The 24,044-nt window shown below is 40.5% G+C and overlaps 2 protein-coding genes across 8 annotated transcripts in view; one reads left to right on the top strand and one right to left on the bottom strand.

Annotated features, from left to right (window-relative positions):
• The window catches only part of SYNJ2BP (synaptojanin 2 binding protein), a 46,427-nt gene extending 31,824 nt beyond the window's left edge, over positions 1 to 14,603 (bottom strand). For 2 of the 6 annotated variants that reach the window (XM_058429680.1, XM_058429681.1), the window contains exon 1: positions 13,973 to 14,603. In XM_058429680.1, coding sequence (XP_058285663.1) covers positions 13,973 to 14,036 — 64 coding nt within the window. In that variant the 5' untranslated portion in view covers positions 14,037 to 14,603. The remainder of the gene's footprint in view (positions 1 to 13,972) is intronic. The other 4 variants (XM_058429677.1, XM_058429679.1, XM_058429678.1 and 1 more) reach the window with 3 other exon arrangements.
• LOC116456344 (disintegrin and metalloproteinase domain-containing protein 21) overlaps positions 14,114 to 24,044 on the top strand; it is a 35,395-nt gene continuing 25,464 nt past the window's right edge. Inside the window, exon 1 of one of the 2 annotated variants that reach the window (XM_032135102.2) lies at positions 14,114 to 14,261. The gene's annotated coding sequence lies outside the window, so the exon portion shown is untranslated. The remainder of the gene's footprint in view (positions 14,262 to 24,044) is intronic. The other variant, XM_058429675.1, reaches the window with a different exon arrangement.

The following is a 24,044-nucleotide window of genomic DNA, read 5'->3' as shown; positions in this document are numbered from 1 at the left end:
TCCTCACATCCTCCCAGACAGGGCGGCCGGGCAGAGACGCTCCTCACTTCTTCCAAGACGGGGCGGCCGGGCAGAGGCGCTCCTCACTTCTTCCCAGACGGTGGGGCCGGGCAGAGGTGCTCCTCACTTCCCAGATGGGGCAGCCGGGCAGACGCGCTCCTCACTTCCCAGATGGGGCGGCCGGGCAGAGGCGCTCCTCACATCCCAGACGATGGGGGGCCGGGCAGAGGCACTCCTCACATCCCAGACGATGGGTGGCCGGGCAGAGGCGCTCCTCACTTCCCAGTCGATGGGCGGCCGGGCAGAGGCGCTCCTCACTTCCCAGATGGGGCGGCCAGGCAGAGGCGCTCCTCACATCCCAGACAATGGGCAGCCGGGCAGAGGTGCTCCTCACTTCCCAGACGATGGGTGGCCGGGCAGAGGCGCTCCTCACTTCCCAGACGGGGCAGCCGCGCAGAGACGCTCCTCACTTGTTCCCAGACGGGGCGGCAGGGCAGAGGTGCTCCTCACTTCTTCCCAGACGGGGCGGCCGGGCAGAGGTGTTTACTTTCTTAATAAACTTGCTTTCGCTTTATGGACTTGCCTCAAATTCTTTCTTGCATGAGATCCAAGAACCGTCTCATCGGGTCTGGATCAGGACCCCTTTCCAGTAACAAAATGGCTTTAAAGGTAAGCACTTAAATCAAGTATTTTATCAGAAATACAGAAAGTAACTCAAATGCCTTTTAGTTCACATCACAAAAATAAGACTACTTTGTTGGTTTAATGAAAATAGTTGTTTCTTCTGATCAGCAAAATATGCATGTATGTAAAGTCAGGGTTTCACAAGCTGTGGAAACTATTAACAAAGAAATAACTTGAGGCCAGGCATGGTAGCTAACATCCATAAGGCCAGGAGCTCAAGACCAGCCTGAGCAACATGGCAAGATCCTGTCTCTACAAAAATGAAAAATAAAAAAAATATTAGCAGGGCGTGGTGGTGCACTGCTGTAGGCCTGGAGTGAGCCATAATAGCACCACTCTACTCCAGCCTAGGTGACAGGCAAGACCCTGTCTTAAAGACAAACACAAACAAATAAATAACTTGGGATGATGGCCAGCTTTGTTTAATGATCTATACAAGTCTAACTTTTAAGAATGAATAAATTAAATGAATGTAAATAGTATAGAAGTGTATAAGCAAGTTTTTCATAATTTTAAGAATCTTTTCAGAAACTTAAAATCATGTTATGCTAAATTAAGTGACAAATAATTATAAAATGAGTCATTTACATGGTATAGAAAAGCTAAATATATTTAGATCTATTAATAAACAAATTGAGAAGGTTATCTTTCTAGAAATTATGAAATGGTTCTATCTACAAATACTGGTATAAAACTGTTCAAAATTACCTTACTTCCTAGGTTCTTCACCAGAAATTAGGGTTACTAAGAGTTAAAGTTATAGTTAATATATACAATTAAAACTACTGAATACAACAGAAACAATTCTAAATACAGTGCATATAAAGAAAGTAAGATGTGAAGAAAGTTGACAATAGAGATAACTTTTCTTTACATGGTAACTTTGTGTGAACAAAATAAGGAGGAAAGAAATGTAAATTAAATAAGGAGGGCCAGGTATATAGTGGTTCACGCCTGTAATTCCAGCACTTTGGGAGGCTGAGGTGGGTGGATTGCTTGAGTACAGGAGTTCAAGATCAACCTGGGCAACATGGCAAAACCCCATCTCTGCAAAAAATACAAAAAATTATCTGGGTGTGGTGGTGTGTGCCTGTAGTCCCAGCTATTCAGGAGGCTAAAGTGAGAGGATCATCAAAGCCCGGGAGGATGAGGCTGCAGTAAGCTGTGATCACGCCACTGCACTTCAAGTTGTGTGACAGGGTGAGACCCTGTCAGTCAATCAATCAAATCAATCAATGATAAGAAAGAAGGAAATGTAAATTTCTGTCTTAAGGTAGAATGCCAATATCAGAAAGTCAGTATAGGACAAAACTAAAGGTTTAAACAGGTTGTAGAATGTCTGGAAAAAAATAAATGAATGAATGAATGATAATGGGGAAATAAATGTATAATAAATTTCTGTCCTAAGGTAGAATGCCAATATCAAAAAGGAAGTATAGGACAAAACTGAAGGTTTGAACAGGTTGTATTAGGTTGGTGCAAAAGTAACGGCAAAAACCGCAATTACTTTTGCACCAACCTAATAGAAGTTTTGTGGAACATGAATCTTATGAATTTTGTGAGTGATCAAGTTGGCTAAAATTAGAAGGGGATTATTTCACTTTTTAAAAAATTGAGCATCAAAATCAAAATTGAGCATTAATATCAAAAGCACACTGATGCAAGGCCAGACTCAAAATAATGGGTTTTCTGGGCCACTGATCTGCTCTTTAATAGATTATAAAAGGGTTATGGGAATCTTGTGTGTTCAAAGCTGATTGAGAATAGATGGATTTGTTTATTGAAGTTAGCTTTAGCATTAACAACATACTGATGCAAAGGTAGAATATGGTTTTCTCTTTAAAACAATATTTTCATATACTAAGAGATAATAAAAGACTTGTTCACCTTTTGAGTAATCTACAAAAATAAAAAGAGAGAAAGATGTGTTGGTCTTGTGCTGTCTTTATTAGGTCTTTTGATTGTTTGGGAAACCAAGTCTCCTTTCTATTAAAGAGTAAAGGTCTTTGCTTTTAAGTATCACCTCAACTTAATTAATGACTATTATTTTATTGTGTCTTGTGATCCTGTTTTGTTTTCAACCTGCATTATTTGACATGCTTTCCAAAACCAAATTTCAAATTCTAACATTAAGACTTTTCCAAAAGGAACCCCTGGAAGTCCAACAGATACGTATTAGGCTTATATGTTAAAATCATATTGTTACAGTAGGTAGCTAGTCAGGCATAAGCAGGGCAGGAGGGGGCCTACCACCACACACACACACCAGGAATGTCGGGTTACCTTTGCAGAATAACACACCCAACGACTACAAAATAAACTTTACATTTAAAATGCTTATGAAACTGCCTTTCCAAAAATTGTAACTGAGAAAATTATGATGGTGAAAGAGATCTGACCTAACTGACTCCATCTTGCTTCTAATCTCCAAATTGTCCTTGTTCATTCCTGGGTGTAGGCCAAACTAACTTTGGGAGGAACTTAGCTTACAGTTGAACTTTGAAATAAAGATAACAGCCCTTTGCTGAAATAAACTCCCTTCTTGCTTGGGGACTATACTGCCATTGCAGGACTAACAAATTAGCCACAAGATTAGAAATTATGATTTAGGAGTCATGAAGCTGGAGGCTACAAGATTCTGAACTTCCCTGAATTGCTCCAGGGGATAACATCACGATTGTTAAACCTAAGATCAGCGCTGGTGATATTTTGCAGACCCTGCACTCAGTGGATCAGGCTGCACCACTTAGATCTATTAACTAACTCATCTAGTCTTTGTAGTCCCCACCCAGGAAATGACACAGCATAAGAGGACAGCTTCAACTCCCTATGATTTCATCTCTGACCTGACCAACCAGTGATCCCCACTTTCTGACCCCCCACCTGCCAAATTGTCCTTAAAAACCCTGATCCCTGAGTTTTCAGGGAGACTGATAATAAAACTCCAGTCTCCTGTACAGCTAGCTCTGTGTGAATGAAACTCTCTCTATTGCAATTCCCCTGCCTTGATAAATTGGCTCAGTCTAGGCAGCAAGCAAGAAGAACCCACTGAGTAATTACACCTGCACTTCATTGAATGTGAATCATGCCTCAAAAAAGTTGAGATGAACCTGGTGATTATGTACAAAAATGCAAGCATTTTAAACATTTATTAATGACTCCTACTTATTAGGTTGATGCAAAAGTAATTGCAGTTTTTGCTATAAAAAATGGCAAAAACTGGCCTGGCGTGGTGGCTCACACCTGTAATCCTAGCACTTTGGGAGGCCGAGGCGGGCAGATCACGAGGTCAGGAGATCACGACCATCCTGGCTAACACAGTGAAACCCTGTCTCTACTAAAAATACAAAAAATTAGCCAGGCATGGTGGCAGGTGCCTGTAGTCCCAGCTACTCGGGAGGCTGAGGCAGGAGAATGGCATCAACCTGGGAGGCGGAGCTTGCGGTGAGCCGAGATTGCACCGCTGCACTCCAGCCTGGGCAACAGAGTGAGACTCCGTCTCAAAAAAAAAAAAAAAAATGGCAAAAACCACAATTACTTCTGCACTTAGTGTTAGTCAATAATAAAAGGCTAACGTTTCTCAAAGCACCAATTTCATGTTAATTAAGCCAAAAAAATTTTGTTATAGTATCCTCCTTACAGTAGACTTTTTCTGCTATTTCCTATGCAAATATGATAAAATGATTTTTAAAGAAATTCTAAGTATATCCCCAAGATAAAATCAAAGTAAAAAAAAAACGTAGAAGATGAAGTTTAAACTCAAAATCCCCATAATCTACCTTTCTAGCCATCTTTGGACATTCTCCACTTTGCATTATACAGTAAACAAAATTTAATATTTGCTATGGCTTTTCACCCTATCATCCCCACCCACAGCTACTGCTTATCTCCATGACTTTGGATGTCTTTTTCCCTTTGCCTGAAAACATGAAATTACTTGTTTAATTGTCTCATTACTCTATTGCAACATTCATTCCTAGAAGACAAAGTAATTAGCTTGTATTCATTTTTGTACCTCCTGTGCCAATATAGTACCTAGTACATACACAAAGCCCAACTGGTGTCAATTGTCTGTTATTGGAATTGAAAACTACACCTAGGTCAGGAATTTCTAACATTTCCAGTTCTAGGGAAATCTCGCAAGGTTAAAAATGTTTCTGGGAGCTTCTAACAAGTTTTTTTTTTTTTTTTTTTGCGGGGGGAGGATTATTGCAGTAATAGCGTTTTTTATAAACTAAGGCATAAAAGGAGGGAAAAATAGAAATAGAAGCCACATATCCCTGAAATTACTGACACAGCTTACCCTACCCTTCCTAGATGACTCAACTCTTGCCTCATAAAGTCTACTCCCCACATGGTAGTACCCTTAAAGCACTTCAATGAATTAAATGAGTTGTTTTGTGGTAAAGTGCTTACGACAGCACAGAATCATCACTACAAATGTATTTATAAAACAAAAATCGGCCAGGTGCGGTGGCTCACACCTGTAATCCCAACACTTTGGGAGGCCAAGATGGGTGGATCACCTGAGATCAGGAGTTAGAGACCAGCCTGGCCAACATGGTGAAACCCTATCTCTACTAAAAATACAGAAAAATTAGCCAGGTGTGTTGGCAGGTGCCTGTAATTCCAGCTACTTGGGAGGCTGAGGCAGGAGAATCGCTTGAACCTGGGAGGCAGAGGTTGCAGTGAGCTGAGACCGTGCCACTGCACTCCAGCCTGGGCAACAAGAACAAAACTCTGCCTAAAAAAAAAAAAAAAAAATTTAATCCTCACAACTCTATTAGTTGATTCTTATTAGTAGATTCTTATTAGTAGATTCTAATTATACTAACGCTATACTAATCTAACTCTTGTTAGTAGATTCTAATAATACTCTCATGTTATAGCTGAGGAAACCGGGGCAGATAGAAGTGAGATGACTTGCACAAGGTCACACAGTTAGTGAGTGATAGAGTAAGGATTTGAACTCAAGCATTCTGGCACTTTTTCTTTTTTGAGACTGAGTCTCGCTATGTCACCCAGGCTGGAATGCAGTGGCACGATCGCAGCTCACTGCAACATTCACCTCCTAGGTTCAAGCAATTCTCCTGCCTCAGCCTCCCAAGTAGCTAGTACTACAACAATCTCGAACTCCTGGGCTCAAGCAATTCTCCCACTTCAGCCTCCCAAGTAGCTAGGACTACAAGCATGCACCACCAAACACAGCTAATGTTTTGTTTTGTTTTGTTAGCAGAGATGGGAGTCTGGCTATGTTGCCCAGGCTGGTCTTGAACTTCTGGCCTCAAGAAGTCCTCCTCCTCCTCCTTGATCTCCCAAAGTGCTCGGATTACAGGCAAGAGCCACAGTGCCTGGCTTGAACTGCAAAATTCTTAAAAACAGGGATCATTTCTTATTCTTTATTCTAGTGTCCATGATTCCTAATCATCATGTAGGCACATAATAAATGCTAAATAAATTTTAAAAAATAGTTTTACTTTACTTTTCAGTCTTCTGAAACCAGCAGTTCTGACCCTATCATCTAAGTATAGTTTGGCTATTTTTCCTTCAATAAATAATTGTGTACTTATCACATGTAATCATTGACCACTTTTCTGCCTAGTCACATGGCTTCACAAAATGTTTCTGCAGTTGAACATCTATCAGCTTACCTTTCTATTTCCCCAAAGTAATTCCTAGATATTTTACTGTACAGTTTTTCTTTAGTATTGTTTTGAAAAGATCTTAATACTGATCCTTGAAGCAATCTTTAGAGAATTGTTCCATTTACCTGACTCTCTCCAAGAGGTGTTCCATCTACGACTTCTCCTTGTTTCTGATATCTTAGCCAGTTTCCTATCCATAATACAACGTGTCCATCCTCATTCTCTCTTTCTCAAATTGTATTTAGTGAAGACCCATGTTTACCACTTTTTGAAAGCTGAAACAGATCATGTTACTGCTTCTCTTTATTTAAAACATCCCATTATGGCAGGCACAGTGGCTCATGCCTGGAATCCCAGCACCGTGGGAAGCTGAGGCGGAGGATCACTTGAGACCAGGAGTCCAAGGCATGACTGGGCAACATAGTAAGATCTCATCTCTATAAATAATTTAAAAAAAAAAAAATTAGTCAAGTGTGGTGGTCCGTGTCTGTAGTCCCAGCTACTCAGGAAGCTGAGGCAGGAGGATCACCTGAGCCCAAGAGGTCGAGGCTGCAGTGAACTATCATAGTGCCACTGCACTCCAGCCTGGGTGACAGAGTGAGACCCTGTCTCAAAAATAAATAAGTTGGGTGTGGTGGCTCACGCCTGTAATCCCAGCACTTTAGGAGGCCGAGGCGGGTGAATAACTTGAGCTCAGGAGTTGGGAAACCAGCCTGGGCAACATGGTGAAACCCCGTCTGTATGAAAAATATGGCTAATAAAAACATTAATCAGGTGTGGTGAGGCATACCTGTGGTCCCAGCTACTTGAGGGGCTGAGACAGGAGGATCACTTGTACCCAGGAGGTCAAGGCTGCAGTGAGCCAAGATCATGCCACTGCACTCTAGCCTGGGTGACAAAGTGAGACCCTGTGTCATAAATAAATATAAAAACATTCCATTATATTATTCTGATATCTATCGGTTTGCTCAGTCATTTAATGAACATTTACTGACCACTGTGTGTCATGCACTAGACAAAGCATTAAAAAAAACATTAAAGACACATGCATGTGTGTGTTCACTGCAGCACTATCCGCAATAGAAAAGACATGGAATCAACCTAAATGCCCATCAGTGGTAGACTGGACAAAGAAAATGTGGTACATATACACGATGGAATACTTTGCAGCCATTAAAAAGAACAACATCATGTCCTTCACAGGAACATGGAAGAAGCTGGAGGCCATTATCCTTAGCAAACTAACAAAGGAAGAGAAAACCAAATACCACACTTTCTCACTTATAAGTAGGAGCTAAATAATAACACATAGACACATAGAGGGGAACAACAGACACTGGGGCCTACTTAGGGTGGAGGTTGGGAGGAAAGAGAGAATCAGGAAAAATAACTAATGGGTACTAGGTTTAATACCTAGGTGATGAAAAAATCTGTAGAACAAACCCACATGACACTGTTTACCTATATAAGGAACCCATACATGTACCCCTGAACCTAAAATAAAAGTTAAATGAAAGAAAATAAGAAATAAAATATACGTTCTTTGAATCAGAAGAGCTCAAAGTGAAGTAGAAGGAGAAGACATAAGTGAGAAAGCATACAGAAAAAAAAAAAGTTATTTATAGTGATTCAGGGCTTGGAATTTTAAGTCACACAGACCTGGATCCAAATCTGCACTTAAGGAGTTGTATAACGCAGAAGTAAGGTTTCCTCATTTCTGAAATGGGGATAAAAACCATTTCATCTCTTCCTTTTTACAAGGGGACAAGATACAGTGCTTAGCTTGGCAATACATGGGAATACATTACAGGCAATCTGTAAATGATGTATAATACAGACAATAAGAGAACATCTATCCTGGGTAAAGTCTGCTTCCTAAAGGAGCTAACTCATGAACTGAGTCCTAATCGATGACTAGGAAGTAGAAAGAATCCAGATAGAACCTTAGAGAAAGGTTAAGTTTCTATACTAATACTAAAGACTCTTCATAATCTGATCTCCACCTACTCAGGTTACTACTCAGCTACCTCTTCTCTCTTGAGTCTCCTAAAGGAAACTTCCCTTTTGTCCAGGCCGGTTTACTCACTAACCTCAGAATATGCTCTGCTTATTTTCTTCTATTACTGCTTAGGTCATACTCATCCCTGACTCTGGCCCTAGCCTAAAGCCTGTCCATTCCAGAAGACTCACAAGTTCCACCTTCTTTTAATTGACCATTTTAATGGTTCTCAGCAGTGGCTGCATTCTTGAACTTTCCTAGCACAGGGTCAGATTACCATGCTCCTTTCCACACTTCCTTTGCCCTCCCACTAACTACCTGCTCATCATCTTCCTTAACTATCTGCACCTTTGCAGTGAGATTTAATTTTTCATATGTGAACATCATATCTCTATTGGATTGTAAACTCCATGAAGGCGAGACTTTGTGTAAGCAAGAGAAAATAGGGCAAGGATATAGCCTTCAGTCTCACATCTATTTGATATGTGAAGAAAGGAATAGATCAGAAAACTACTAGCAACAGTTTCAGTTAGCATGAAACCTAAAGCCTATGACAGGTCTACAAGGGCTTAAATGATAGAACTTAATGGGGCATCTTGATTTTAGGTACTCACCTTGATATGCCCTCAGCTCTATCAAGAGCAAGCAATAAAAACTTTCCACTGTAAGTTATGTTAGTCATTTAAGATGCCTCAAATGCTTCTGGGAATAAGGCATGATATAATAAAATAAAGGTCAGGAGAAAGGTTGGCAGTCAACTTCTTAAACATGGCTACTGTGGTGGAAAGTAGCATATGGTATAGCAGAATTAACACACCTGGGTTAAAATCCTTTGAAATTTACTGGCATTAGAAACTGGGCAAGTCCTTAACCTCTCTAAGGCAATTTCCCAATCTAATAATGTAGATTAAATATTTACTACTCAGGGTTGCTGTGAAGATTAAATGAGTATGTATGTATGTATAGTATATATACACTATATATAATATATGTATAGTATATATACACTATATATAATATATGTATAGTATATATACACTATATATAATATATGTATATATAGTAACTAGCACACCACCAGAAACACAATACCTCCTTTAGTATTCATTATTAAAACACTGCCATCAACCCAACATCTCTTCCAAGGCCTCTAAAGAAAGTAAGAAAATAAATATTCTCTTTCCTCTTTAAAGATGGCATAACAAGAGTAACTTGCTGAAACCCATTGAGGACTCGGACCTAAAAACAAGATTCCTAATCATAGTACTCAATGTACAGTAAGGTTGTCTTTATGGCCAATCTCTTACCTGTTGCAGTGCAAAAAAACATATTAAGAGTCTTGTCACACTTTTTAGAGTAACTGAGTTTTAAGACTCATTAAGAGACTTTCAATTTGATAAAGAAAAAGTAAGAGCCTTAGACACTATAATCAAGCTGGACTCCTATAGAAAAAAACAGCATTCCACAAAAGATAAAAGGTAAACTGTTCAACCCTTGAAGACATTTGAGATTGCAGCCACTGCCTTTGAAATTCTTCAGCTCATACTATTAGTCCAAAATGGCAGGAATCACAAAACAAAACAAAACAAAACAAAACAAAACAAAGCCCCAAATGGTAGGAGTCATAAAATAACATGTGGAATGAGCCAAAGAATGATGAACTCTTGGAGATGGAAAAGACCTCTGAAGTTATCTAGCCCAAGTCCCTCCTTACAGTTGAGAAAGCAGACAACAGGAGAGATTCCATGCTATTAGGTTGGTGCAAAAGGAATTGCGGTTCTGCCATTGAAAGTAGTGGTACTTATGGCTGGGCAGGGTGGCTGACGCCTGTAATCCCAACCCTTTGGGAGGCCAAAGTGGGTGGATCACTTGAGGTCAGGAGTTTAAGACCAGCCTGGTCAACATGGTGAAACCCTGTCTCTACTAAAAATACAAAAATTACCCAGGCGTGGTGACAAATGCCTGTAATCCCTGCTACACAGGAGGCGGAGGCAGGAGAACTGCAAGAACCTGGGAGGCAGAGGTTGCAATGAGACAAGATTGTGCCACTGCACTCCACCCTGATGACAGAATGAGATGCATCTCAAAAAAAAAAAAAAAAAGAAGAACAAAAGAAAGTAATTGTACTTTTGCACCAACCAACCTAATACATGTCAAGCTTCTTCTGCCTCTTCACTCTATTGTCATAATTTCCCCAAGATTTCATGACTTCCCTTGCAGTAAGCAGATCAGTCAGGAACAGGTTCAACTGCCTTATAATATGGGCCCAAACACTAGAAATATCCATAATTCTTGTCCCTGACAGAACACAAAGGGGCAATGGTACACATGTTCTTGGACCTGATTAAACATCAGGTTCCTGAGTACACAGCTGTACAAAGACAAAGAGTGGGCAATGCTGTCTACAAAAGAAATGCATGCTTAGAATTAGAGGATTTTCATATTTCTTCTATAGAAAGAAAGATCCTTATGGGACTACCAAAATTATGTGGAAGTTTCTAGTGGTATTTTGTTTCCAGTGGTATTTTGAGATGCAGTCTCCTCCCTATATATCTTCGTGATGACACCACGAAGAAGAGTTGAATTAGACCCTGAGAAGAAGACTATCACATACTAGGAAACCAGTTCTGGTAAGTGATTAACATGAACTTGAAACCTTTCCTTGCTAACTGAACCAACCAAATTTCAAATGACTGTTTTCATCCAAGTTCATTCCGAAACTGGAGGCTTTACTCTCCCAGTAAGTTCATTGACTTATATAATTAATACATGGAAATGCTTATGAAAATTTAGGAAGCCACTGAGTGAATAAATACATTCATTTGTAATACATATGTGATACAGAAATCAAACCATTTTTGGGTGAAATATATTAGCTAGATATAATTATTCCCTTTCATTTGTCCTTGAAGCTTGTCCTAATGCCAATGTTTTGGGAAAATACTAACACTAGGAAATTTATGACTGCAAATGCCAAAAACGATGAAGTGATATTATATTGAATTTTAAAAAGATGTCATGTTTAGAACAAGAGATAATATCAGGGTCCTGCTCTGCTTTAGACAGGAGATCTGAAAATACTTTGGATGCCAGAGCAAAAGGACTATGTCAAAGTACATTAAATTCTTAAGCAAAAGGCAAGAATCAAATCTCAAACATCTCAAGAGGTAGTAAAATAACTGAAGGTATTTAGGATAAAGAAGAAAGAGGCAAAACAGGAGCAGAACAACTAGAGCCTTTAAATAAATACTTGCACAGCAATCAGAAAAGGAACTAGCATTGTTTTAATTGGTCCTAAAAGAACAAGTTACCAATGGATGAAAAGTACAAAAAAAAAGACTTTGATTTAAAAGTAACTTTCTATGTTAGCCTCAAAAGTCAATAAATATAACAGTGCATGAATGATAAATTTATATAAAATAGCAAAAAAATGAATCCAAGAAACTTGGGCATACCAAATGAGTCTTTGACAAAAGTTTAGGTGCACATATGGAGCATGACATTAATCCATTAAGATTATTGATAGGCCAGGCATGGTGGCTCATGACTGTAATCCCAGCACTTTGGAAGCCCAAGGCAGGAGGACTGCCTGAGTCCAGGAGTTCAAGACCAGCCTGGAAAACAAAGCGAGACCTCATCTCTAAAAAAATAATAATAATATTAATAATGATATTAGTGATGAGTTATATTCCGATAAGTAAAACCAACTTCCAATTTTTTTTTTTTTTTTTTTGAGATGGAGTCTCGCTCTGTCGCCCAGGCTGGAGTGCAGTGGCGCAATCTCGGCTCACTGCAAGCTCCGCCTCCCGGGTTCACGCCATTCTCCTGCCTCAGCCTCCAAGTAGCTGGGACTACAGGCGCCCGCCACCACGCCCGGCTATTTTTTTTTGTATTTTTAGTAGAGACGGGGTTTCACCGTGGTCTCGATCTCCTGACCTCGTGATCCGCCCGCCTCGGCCTCCCAAAGTGCTGGGATTACAAGCGTGAGCCACCGCGCCCGGCCCCAATTTTTAATAATAGAAAGGAAGGCAGAGCACAGTGGCTCACACCTGTAATCCCAGCACTTTGGGAGGCAGAGGTAGGTGGATTATTTAAACTCAGGAGTTTAAATGAGACCAGCCTGGGCAATGTAGTGAAACATCATCTCTACCAAAAATACAAAAAAATAAGCCGGGTGTGGCAGTGCACACCCATGGTACCAGTTACTCAGGAGGCTGAGGTGGGAGGATTGCTTGAGGCTAAGAGGGAGAGGCTGCAGTGGGCTGAGATCGTGCCGCTGCACTCTAGCCTGGGCATTAGAGTGAGACCCTGTCTCAAAAAAAAAAGAAAAGAAAAGAAGACACAAAGTACGGATAATTCTGAAAGCTATATTTTATAAAGAATAATCTATCCATGATGATTAAGCTACTGCAGAACTGCAGATGAGAAAAGGTGATGGACTGTCCTAGGTAGTGGCAAGGGACACAGGAGTGAAAGAATTTCAGGAACACTTCACAGATGGAGCCCAGAGTACTTGATGATTTATTAGAGACTCTTGGAATACAGTATTAGTAGAATTTACTGTGTCAGTTTAGCTATTTATCCATTAACAATAACAATAGTAGGAAACACATACTGCTTACCATAGGTCAGGCAATGTTGTAAATATTTTACATGGATTAACTCATTTCATTCTCACAACAATATGAAGTATATTTATAACCATCCCCATTTTAGAGATGATAAACTAAGGCTTACATCAGTTAAGTTAGCCAATAAGTATCAAAGAATCATAAGAGACTGATACAAGATTTGGACCCAGATACTGTAATTCCAAAGCTAAAGCTCTTAATCGATCAACTAAATAGCTGTAAAGGAAAGTAAACAAAGTCGAAAGAAGGCAGAATGTAGTAATGTCAAGAGCCCGGTTTAATGAAGAGCCTCAGTGGGGGAAGAGGATAGAAGTTTGGCTGCTCAAAATCACATGAGACGTTCATAAAAAATAAATAAATAAAATAAATCCGTATTGAATCCAAATCCCTGCAGATGGGAGATAAGATTTAATTTTTTTCTTTTTTCTTTTCTTTTTTTTTTTTTTTTTTAAGCCCTGGGTAATTTTGTGGCGGAACCAAGTTTGGGAACCTGTGTAATAAAAGATTTCTAAGGGCTCTTCCTGCTTTAACATTCTAGTTGACACTGTAAATGAATTTCCCAGAAATCAAAGGAGCGAGGGAGGGATCCTAGCTGCAGGAAAACGGCTATGCATTCAGAGTCCACACCATTTATGCTCCCATTTTACTAAACGGTCCCTCATAGGGGGAGGGATAGAACAGGCAACGGAAAGAAGGATGTGGTGTCCACGATAAGCAGGCTAAAAAAGCAGGCTTTTAAAAAGGCTTTTCTAGCACGATTTGCACAAAGAACCCCTTCTTGACTATATATATTTTTGGTCATCCCACTGGACTTTGAGGTGGATTCCTCAGACCCGTATCTGGCTAATGATGGATTTCAATATATTTTCTCTAAGCACCGCAAAGCATTGCACGAAACCTCTAGGTTGGGGCCTGCCCGCCCCGAGGCCAGGTGAATCCGGCTCAGCAGCAGAGGTGTCTGCAATTACACCCTCTAATCCCCTACTATCAGATACGATCCGTTCCGCACATACCTGAGGGCCCTCTGGTAAGATTGATCTCTTCCTCAGTGACCAAATAATCCACTCTTCCGTTCATGTTTTACAGCTCGTCTGGCTTCCTACTTGGGTCAGCTGGAGTGCAGCACAGGTGAAGGTGAATCAATCTCGGCGCTGCGCCCACAGCACAGCGCTTTCGGTTTCAGCAGCCTCGAGACCCGGAAAAGGAAGCCCGAAGTACTCTGAGCGCTGGGAATGCTGGGAATCGTGGTTCCTACCGCCAACGGATTGCAGTTTCTCACCGGTTCCCAAAGCCAAGCATGAGGTGAGCAAGGGGCAATTTACCATTATAATTTGCCATTGGAAGCAGGTGGGAAGGGGGTGGCTAGTAAAAGTAAGGGACCTAAATAAATTGATATTGTCGAGAAAAAAATTTTTTAAAAATCTCCTGCGATCCTAGAAAATCTCCACAAATGTAGAAAAGAAAAAAAAGTATTATTCTGTAAGCATCGAACCAGACCGGAATGGGTGTTATAGGCAATCCACTAATGAGATTGCAAAGAGAGACAAAAATCTCACCTTTTATGTAGCCAAAGCACACGCATGTTCTCATGTAAGACGAGTTAACATGGTTTGGTATTCAATTTTTGGTAGCTCACCATTGGAGTGGCCGCCTGTGTTGGTTAATTGCCTTTATCCAAAGGAAAAATAAAACGTTATCTCTGTGACAAACAGGTACTTACGGCTTGGAGCAAGGCGCTTCGGGTAACTCCCGCGAGCCTGGAACATAGGGGCACTGTCTACCTTGATACTTAAATGTCAAGGAGTTGGCTCCCTGGACCTGAAGAAAACGATTCCTGGGTTTTATCTGACAAGAGGCTTATTTAGCTTTTAAAAAGATACACACACACACACACACACACACACACACACACAAACACACACACACACACACACACACACACGGATTATAATTACAATTTGCTCAAGAAAATGTTTTAAGAAAGGGGGGTGGGGGAATGTTTCATTCTTTTGGCAACTGGGAAAATTCAATCTTTTTAATGTTTTAACTCTTACAATAAGGTTAACGCACGACTTAGGTATAACTTTAGGCCAGTCTTCCTGACTTTTGGAATGAGACATTCCAAACTGAACTTGAATGAAACTTCAGGGGTAAAAACACAAAAGCCTAAAGAGCCAGGAAGGTGACAACCTTGTGAAGCAACCTGGAGTTAGACCACAGGGATTGGTGGGGATCTTAGAGGACTAGAAAGTGCAAGGCCAACATCAAGACATTTAAATTTAGAGTAAAAAACCAAAGCAGCAGCTACTATGTTTACCAAACAGAAGGAGATAGGGGCAGATTCGGCAGGAAGGCCTCTTATTTGCTCACTATGAGAGAAGTTAAGATGGAACAGTGGAGGCTGGGCGCGGTGGCTCATGCCTGCAATCCCAGCACTTTGGGAGGCCGAGGTGGGTGGATCACCCGAGGTCAGAAATTCAAGACCAGCCTGGTCAACATGGTGAAACCTTGTCTCTACTGAATATACAAAAAATTAGCTGGGCGTGGTGGCAGGTGCCTATAATCCCAGCTACTTGGTGGGGGGCTGAGGCAGAAGAATCGCTTGAACCTAGGAGGCAGAGGTTGCAGTGAGCCAAGATCACGCCATTGCGCTCCAGCCTGGGCAACAAGAGCGAAACTTTGTCTCAAAAAAAAAAAAAAAGATAGGATAGTGGAAATAACACAGATTATGACTTACAACTTGGGCTCAAGTTTCCATTCCATTCCCTTAAACTTGTCTGTCTTTGAGCAAGGAATCCAACATCTCTGAACTCTCTTTCCCCATCTTAAAATGGGATTGACAGTAGCTCTTCATATGTTGGTTGGATGAGTGAATAAAATTATCATTATAAAAGGCAGAGAATGATAAATGAAAAAAAGTATAATATAAATAAATGACATTGGGGGCGGGGCGGGGTGGCTCACGTCTGTAATCCCAGCACTTTGGGAGGCCAAGGTGGGCGGATCACTTGAGGTCAGGAGTTCAAGAGCAGCCTGGCCAACATGGTGAAACCCCATCTCTACTAAAAATACAAAAAAATTAGCCAGGCATGGTGGCACGGGCCTGTAGTCCCAGCTACATGGGAGGCTGAGGCAGGAGAATCACTTGAACTCAGGAGGCGGAGGTTGCAGTGAGTGGAGATCATGCCACTGCACTCTAGGCTGGGCAACGGAGCAAGACTCCATCTCAAAACATAAATAAATAAAATAAAATAAATGACATTGGAATGTCAAGAGAGAAAAGATCAAATAGAAATGGGAGGAAAATCAAGAAGTCATCAATGAGGAGATTTGTAAGGAAAAAAACCCAAGGTTTCTTTTAGATCACTGTGGGGGCGGGTGTGGGGGTGGGGGAATCACCTCTTAGTACCTGGGAAAATTGTCTTTTTCATCTGAGCACACAGCTTCAAAAGAAATACGAGGGCAGTGAAAGAAAAAAGTATCCTAAACAAGTTGAGGAAATGCTGGTAATAAGTAGAGTGAGAGATGGGATGTGTAAATTGCCTTTATTCCCTAATAGAAGTATGGGAATAATGGTGTCACAGGCTTTTGAACTGGAGCAACTCCATCTTGAATAGGGGCTGGGTAAAATAAGGCTGAGATCTACTGGGCTGCATCCCCAGGAAGTTAGGCATTCTAAGTCACAGGATGAGATAGGTCAGCACAAGGTGCAGGTCACAAAGACCTTGTTGATAAAAGAATGTGGTAAAGAAGCCAGCCAAAACCCACCAAAACCAAGATGGCGATTAAGGTGACCTCTGGTCATCCTCACTGCTCATCATATGCTAATTATAATGCGTTAGCATGCTAAAAGACACTCCTACCAGTGCCATGACAGTTTATAAATGCCATGGCAACATCAGGAAGTTACCCTATATGGTCTGAAAAGGGGAGGAACCCTCAGTTCCAGGAATAGCCCACCCATTTCCCCTAAAACTCATGAATAATCCACCCCTTGTTTAGCATATATTCAAGAAATAACCGTAAAAATAGCCAACCAGCAGCCCTCGGGGCTGCTCTGCCTATGCAGCAGCCATTCTTTATTCCTTTACTTTCTTCATAAACTTGCTTTCACTTTACTCTATGGACTTGCCCCAAATTCTTTCTTGCACAAGATTCAAGAACCCTCTGTTGGGGTCTGGATCAGGACCCCTTTCCAGTAACAGTGGAAGAACAAGGAAGCTAGCTGGGCGTGGTGATATGCCTGTAGTCCCAGTTACTCTAGAGGCTGAGGCGAGAGGATCATTTGAGCTCAGGGGTTCGAGGCTGCAGTGAGGTATGATTGAAGCACTGCACTCTAGCCTGGGTAACAGAGCAAGACCCCATCTCTATTAAAAAATAATAAAAGTAAATAAATTAAAAAAAAAACAATGAGGGAGCTTTAATATGTAGGAAAGCAAATGACAGAGAAAATGAGATTCTACTCAGAGGAAACAATTGAGAAAAATTATGGAATCAGGCTGGGTGCAGTGGCTCACCCCTGGAGTGTAGCCTTTACTTCATGATCCAAGATGCTTAAGATGGATTTTGGAACTTCAACCATCATATCTACATTCCAGGAAGGTAATGAAGGAAAGGCCAAGAAGACCTCCTGGAAATGTCATAGACTTCTTGTAATCTCAGGGATAGAAATGTGCCAACCATAAAAATCAAGGTTATTATTATTAACTGAAAATGGGAGAATGGATATTAGGAGGCCATTGGCAGTCTCTGACACAAGAAGTGACACTTTCTGTCTGAACTAACCTTTCTGTTTAAGACCTTGAGTTATGTAAAAAATGTAGAACGTAGTGGCAACTTCAATCTACCATTTACAAAATTAGTGGAAACCTTGCCTCACCTTAATCATACCTTGCTCTATTTTTGCACATTTCCTGTCATGTATTCACTTTGTCTTTCTTATCTCTCTTGTCTGCTTCAGTCCCCTCCTACTTCAGTATTTTATTCTATCAGCCTCTTTGATGACCAGCTCATGAATATGTTTGTATTTGGGACTTATCCACCTCTCCTTTGACATAGCATTTGTTCCAACTTTTTGCCCTTACCTATTTAGTTTCAAATTCCTGCATATTTTATTTTTTCTATGCTTCCTTAAGTGACGAAACTCTTTTCTGATTGACACACTTTTTTCTTCGTTGTATTATTATTACATTTAATCAGATGATATTAGTTTGTTAATGTTACTGTAACTAATACTACAGATTGTGTAATTTGAACAATGAAAATTTATTTTTTCACAGCTGTGGAGTCTGGAAGTCCAAGATCAGGGTGCTGGTAGAGTTGGTTTCCTCAGAGGCTTCTCTCCTTGGCTTGCAGATGGCCATCTTCTACCTCTGTCTTCACATGGTCTTTCCTCTGTGTGCACACATGTCTGTTTCCAAATTTCCTCTTCTTATAAGGACATCATTCATATTAGATTAGGGCCCACCCTAAGGACCACATTTTAACTTACTTACCTCTTTAAAGACCTTTTCTCCAAATAGGGTTACATTCTGAGGTACTTCAGCAGATGAATTTTGTAGGCATACAACACAGCCCATAACACAGATTACAGTGAAGTCACGGCCTTTGGCATTGCATATCTCTGCTCTGGCCCATTACATGTTGCTTTTAAAGTTTAGACCTGATAGCAGTATTATTGCTTTAATTTTCAAGTTCTTGCTGCAAGTTGCACTGCTAACCCCAGCTGTTGATGACAGCAGATATCCACAAGGCATTTACAATTATTTTATCTTCTATTGTCCTTTTTGATTGGTACTCTTTATTCTTCTGTATATATATGCTATCTTTATAAGAAGTCTAATTCAGACCCCTGGCTCTAATGCCATTAATATGCCAGCTGTCATGTCTCTTCACTGAGCTTCAGTCTTGTGTAACCCAGTTGCCTACCTGACATCTCAAAATTTAGATGCCTAGCAGGCATCTTAAATTATGATAAAATGAGAATTTCTAACCCTTATACCCCTAAACTGATACCTCTCTTAGCTGTTCCCCTTCCTTGAGTAACTCAGTTTACTCAGTTCATATGAATATCTTAAGAACAGCTTTTGATTCCATTCCTTTCCTTGCATTCTACATTCAACCCATCAAAAGTATAGTTGTTGCTATGTATGAAATACAGTCTATCTGACCATCTCTGATACTACCAGCTTATTACAAACCACCAGTATGTACTGCCTCTACTTCTACGGTTCTTCCTGAAAGTTTTTTCTGCTGCTCACTCGATATCTCCCATCTATTCTTCCCTCAGCTGGAGCAATCTTACAAAAATGTAAATCAGATCATGTCATGCCCCAATCTAAACATTTCAGTCATTTCCATCTCATGTAGAAAAAAATCGATATCCTTAACATTGCCTCTAAGACCAGATAATCTGGCTTTTGTCAAGCTCTCTAACTCGTCTACTACCACAACCCCCTTCCCTCATTCATTATATCTACACAACTTTTTTCTGTTTCTCAAACAAATACATTTGGTTTAGTTTAGATCTTTGCATTTGCTGTGCCATCTGCCCCACTGCTTCTTGTTCACTGCTTTATCTCCAGTACCTATAAGAGTTGCCAACACAAACTTGACTTTCTTTTTGTTTATTTTTCTAAATTATTTTTTGTAGCAATAGGGTCTTGCTGTGTTGCCCAGGCTGATCTAAAACTCCTGGCCTCAGGCAATCCTCCTGCCTCAGCCCCCGCAAAGGGTTGGGATTATGGGTATAAGCCATCGTGTCTGGCCTTATAATAGGCTTTCAATGAATGAATGAATTTTAGTGATGATGAAACTTAAACTCAATCACTTGCTAAAGATCACACTGCAGTTGTCATTTGCTGTCTCATCACCTGCTGCAGTCAATAGTGTACTAGTTCTACTGCCTGAATTCCTCTCAGCTGTTCTCACTGACATTGCTGATGCGCTCAAAATGAGTCACATACACCAGTGGAACAGAAGATAAAACCCAGAAATAAACCCATACATCTACAATGGACTAATTTTTCGACAAAGGTGCCAAGAACATACATTGGGGGAAAGACAGTCTCACCAATAAATGGTGCTAGAAAAACTGGATGTCCACATTCAGAAAAATGAAACTAGACCACCTGTCTCTCAACATGCATAAAAATTTAAAAAATGGATTAAAGACATATCTAGGACCTCAAACTATGAAACTACTACAAGAAAACATTGGGGGAAACTCTACAGGACACTGCTCTGGGCAAAAACTTCTTGAGTCATATCCCAAAAGCACAGGCAATCAAAGCAAAAATGGACAAATGGGATCACATCAAGTTAAAAACTTTCTGCAAAGCAAAGGAAACTATCAACAAAATGAAGAGACAACCCACAGAATGGAAGAAAACATTTTCAAACCACTCATATGACAAGGGGTTAATAATCAGAATATGTAAGGAGCTCAAACAACTCTATAGTGAAAAAATCTAATATTTCAATTTAAAAAATGGGCAAAATATCTGAATAGACCTTTCTCAAAAGAAGACATACTAATGGCAAACAGGTATATGAAAAGATGCTCAACATCATCAATCATCAGCAAATTGAAACTATAATAAGATATCTTTTTACCCCAGTTAAAATGGCTTTTATCCAAAAGACAGGCAATAACAAATCCTGGAGAGGATGTGGAGGAAAGGGAACCCTTGTAACTGTTGGTGGGAATGTAAATTAGTACAACCACTATGGAGAAGAGTTCGGAGGTTCTTCAACAAACTGAAGGTAGAGTTACCATAAAATCCACTAATCCCACTGGTAGGTGTTTAGCCAAAGGAAATGAAATCAGTATATCAGAGATGTCTACACTCCTGTGTTTATTGCAGCACTATTCATAATAGCCAAGATTTGGAAGCAACCTAGTGTCCATCAGCAGATGAATGGATAAGGAAAATAGTACTCCATTGTATATATGTATTACACAACTCCAGTCTCTATGGAACTTTTACAGTGTACTACATTGTGTATATGCATACCCATACAATGTATGTGTATATGCATACCCATACAATGTATGTGTATATGTATACCCATGCAATGTATGTGTATATGTATTACAGTGCTCAATTTTGTGAATATATATACATATACATACACATATACAATGTACACATGTATGTATACGTCCACATATACATATACATCGTATATGTCCACATATATGTAATACATTATATGTTCACATATATGTAATACATTATATGTTCACATATATGTAATACATATACATCATATATGCATGTATATGTATGTATACATATATGTATACCATGTACATATATGTAATACATATATAATGTACACATATGTATACAGTGTACATTATATGTAATACATGTAATACATATACAATTACATATATGTAATATACATTGTATATGTATTACATATATGTAGACATACAATGGAGGTCATTATGTGTGACCTCCATGTTGCACTAAGCAACAAAGGTTGAGATGACAAAAGCTGCTTATAAATTAGAGCTTCTTCTTAAGAGAAAACACCCCTGAGAGCTGGCACAGTCAGACAAGGAGAGTCCTGCTAGTCACTTTGCATCTGAAGTTCCCAGCCTTTTGGCTGGCTGCCAGACATGACTTGACAATCATGTTCCCCAAGTGGCAGAGACCAGAGAGAGAGAACTTCTCACTTGGTTACAAAGCCAAGCTCTCAAGACATAAAACAAGATGAAATGAGAATCTTCATATGATTTTCCCCCTTATAACAAACTACCCCAAAAGACAAAAGGAAAGCAAAGATTAACTCTGGGGGGAAAGGATCAAATAGAAAACAAGACTACTCACAAACACCAAAGTCACTTTGCCCCCAAAACTAGTTCACATAAATATTTTCTCCTGCCAGCCTAAATTTAGAGAGGGAAAGAGGAAGAAAAGAGTCTTACCACTCTCACCTTGACCATTCCCCACAGGCAGAGATCCAGCAGACTGACAGTATTAAGAATTCTTACCTTTGCTGGCCTTTTGTCAGAGGGCCAGGATTCCAGGTGCAGCAGTTTCGAGCAAGCAGTGTTCCAGCCAGTGAAGGATGCCCCATGTTGGGCACCAAAATTTGTAGGGAATGTTATGGATCACCTCCACCCATCTCTGACTGAGTCTAGGAATGATATTGATGCAAGACAGATTAAGAGGAGAAAAGGATACAAGTTTTATTACTTTTTACATGTACAGGGGGATCCTCACAGGAGAGTGAAGATCTGAAGAAATGGCCAAAGCAGAAAGCTTTTATAGTTTTTTAGACGAAGAACAATACGTCTATGAAGAAATGAAAGGACAAAAGGATCTAGGCTAAGGGCAGTAATTCCAGGAATGTCACTAGGAGATATACTGGGGAGGGGTAAACCTAGTAGAAGGTAAGGGTTGTTAAGTTTATTTGTACAGGTCCATTGCAGCACCATTTCCAGTCTCTGGTAATAGGGTTATTGTCTTGTCCTAGTACAGGAAAACCATCTTTCTCTATGTGCTGAGACCAGCCCAGTCGTGGAGACCCTAACCCAGTGGTACTAGAGGAATTAAAGACACACACACAAATACAGCATGTGGAGTGGGAAACCAGGGGATTCACAGCCTTCAGAGTGGAGAGCTCCAAGCAGAGTTTGATCCACATATTTATTGACAGCAAGCCAGTGATAAGCATTATTTCTATATATTATAGATTAACTAAAAGTATTCCTTATGGGAAACAAAGGGATGGGCCAAAACAAAGGGATGTGCTCTGGCTAGTTATCTGCAGCAGGAACATGTCCTTAAGGCACAGATTGCTCATGCCATTGTTTGTGGTTTAGGAACGCCTTTAAGCGGTTTTCCACCCTGGGCGGGCCAGGTGTTCCTTGCCCTCATTCCGGTAAATCCACGACATTCAGTGTGGGTGTCATGGCCATCAAGAACATGTCACAGTGCTGCAGAGATTTTACTTATGGCCAGTTTTGGGGCCAGTTTATGGCCAGATTTGGGGGCCTGTTCCCAACATCTATGGAACTTTTTTTTTTCTCTTTTCGACAGAGTCTCACTCTGTTACTCAGGCTGGAGTGCAGTGGTGTGATCTCGGCTCACTGCAACCTCCACCTCCCAGGCTCAAGCAATTCTCATGCCTCTGCCTCCTGAGTAGCTGGGATGATAGGCATGTGCCGCCACACTTGGCTAAATTTTTGTTTCTTTGTTTTTTGAGACAAAGTCTTACTCTGTCACCCAGGCTGGAGTGCAGTGGTGCAATCTTGGCTTACTGCAACCTCTACCTTCCAGGCTCAAGCAGTTCTCCAATTCTCCTGCCTCAGCCTCCTGAGTAGCTGGGATTACAGACATGGACCACCATGCCTGGCTAATTTTTGTGTTTTTAGTAGAGATGGGGTTTCACCATGTTGGCCATGCTGGTCTCAAACTCCTGACCTCAAATGATCCACCTACCTCGGCCTCCCAAAGCAATTCTTGTATTTTTAGTAGAGATGGGGTTTTGCCATGTTGGCCAGGCTTGTCTTGATCTCCTGGTCTATATGGAAATTTTATGGTTTGCTACATGTGGAAAACTGCAGGTCAAATGGCTGTTACTGCACATGCAGTTTTTGAAGTGCTTTCAGCTTGAAGTAATGCATATTTTGGGGTGGCATATCCTTAACTCCTTCACATAACAACCTGGACCCACAGCAAGGTCATTTCTTGTTTTGGGCCCTACTCAAAGATGATCACTTCATTATTATCTAGTATATGGGCCAGAGTAGTATTCATAGGTGTGAAATGTTTGCTTCAACAACCCATGGAGGCATATAGCAGGCACCACCTTTTTCTTTGCGCTAGGGAATGCAAAATGAAGCAATTTGCCTTTACTTTGAGGGTATATCCCACCATGGTTTGGTTTTCTGTTCTTGTGTTTGGTTTTCTGTTCTTGTGCTAGTTTGCTGAGGATGATGGTTTCCAGCTTCATCCATGTTCCTGCAAAGAATATGAACTCATTCTTTCTTATGGCTGCATAGTATTCCATGGTGTATATGTGCCGCATTTTCTGTATCCAGTCTATCATTGATGGACATTTGGATTG

The sequence above is a fragment of the Hylobates moloch genome, unplaced genomic scaffold (assembly GCF_009828535.3).
Source record: "Hylobates moloch isolate HMO894 unplaced genomic scaffold, HMol_V3 SCAFFOLD_16, whole genome shotgun sequence".
NCBI classification, from domain to species: Eukaryota; Metazoa; Chordata; class Mammalia; order Primates; family Hylobatidae; genus Hylobates; species Hylobates moloch.
This window is presented reverse-complemented; position numbering and strand designations above follow the sequence as displayed.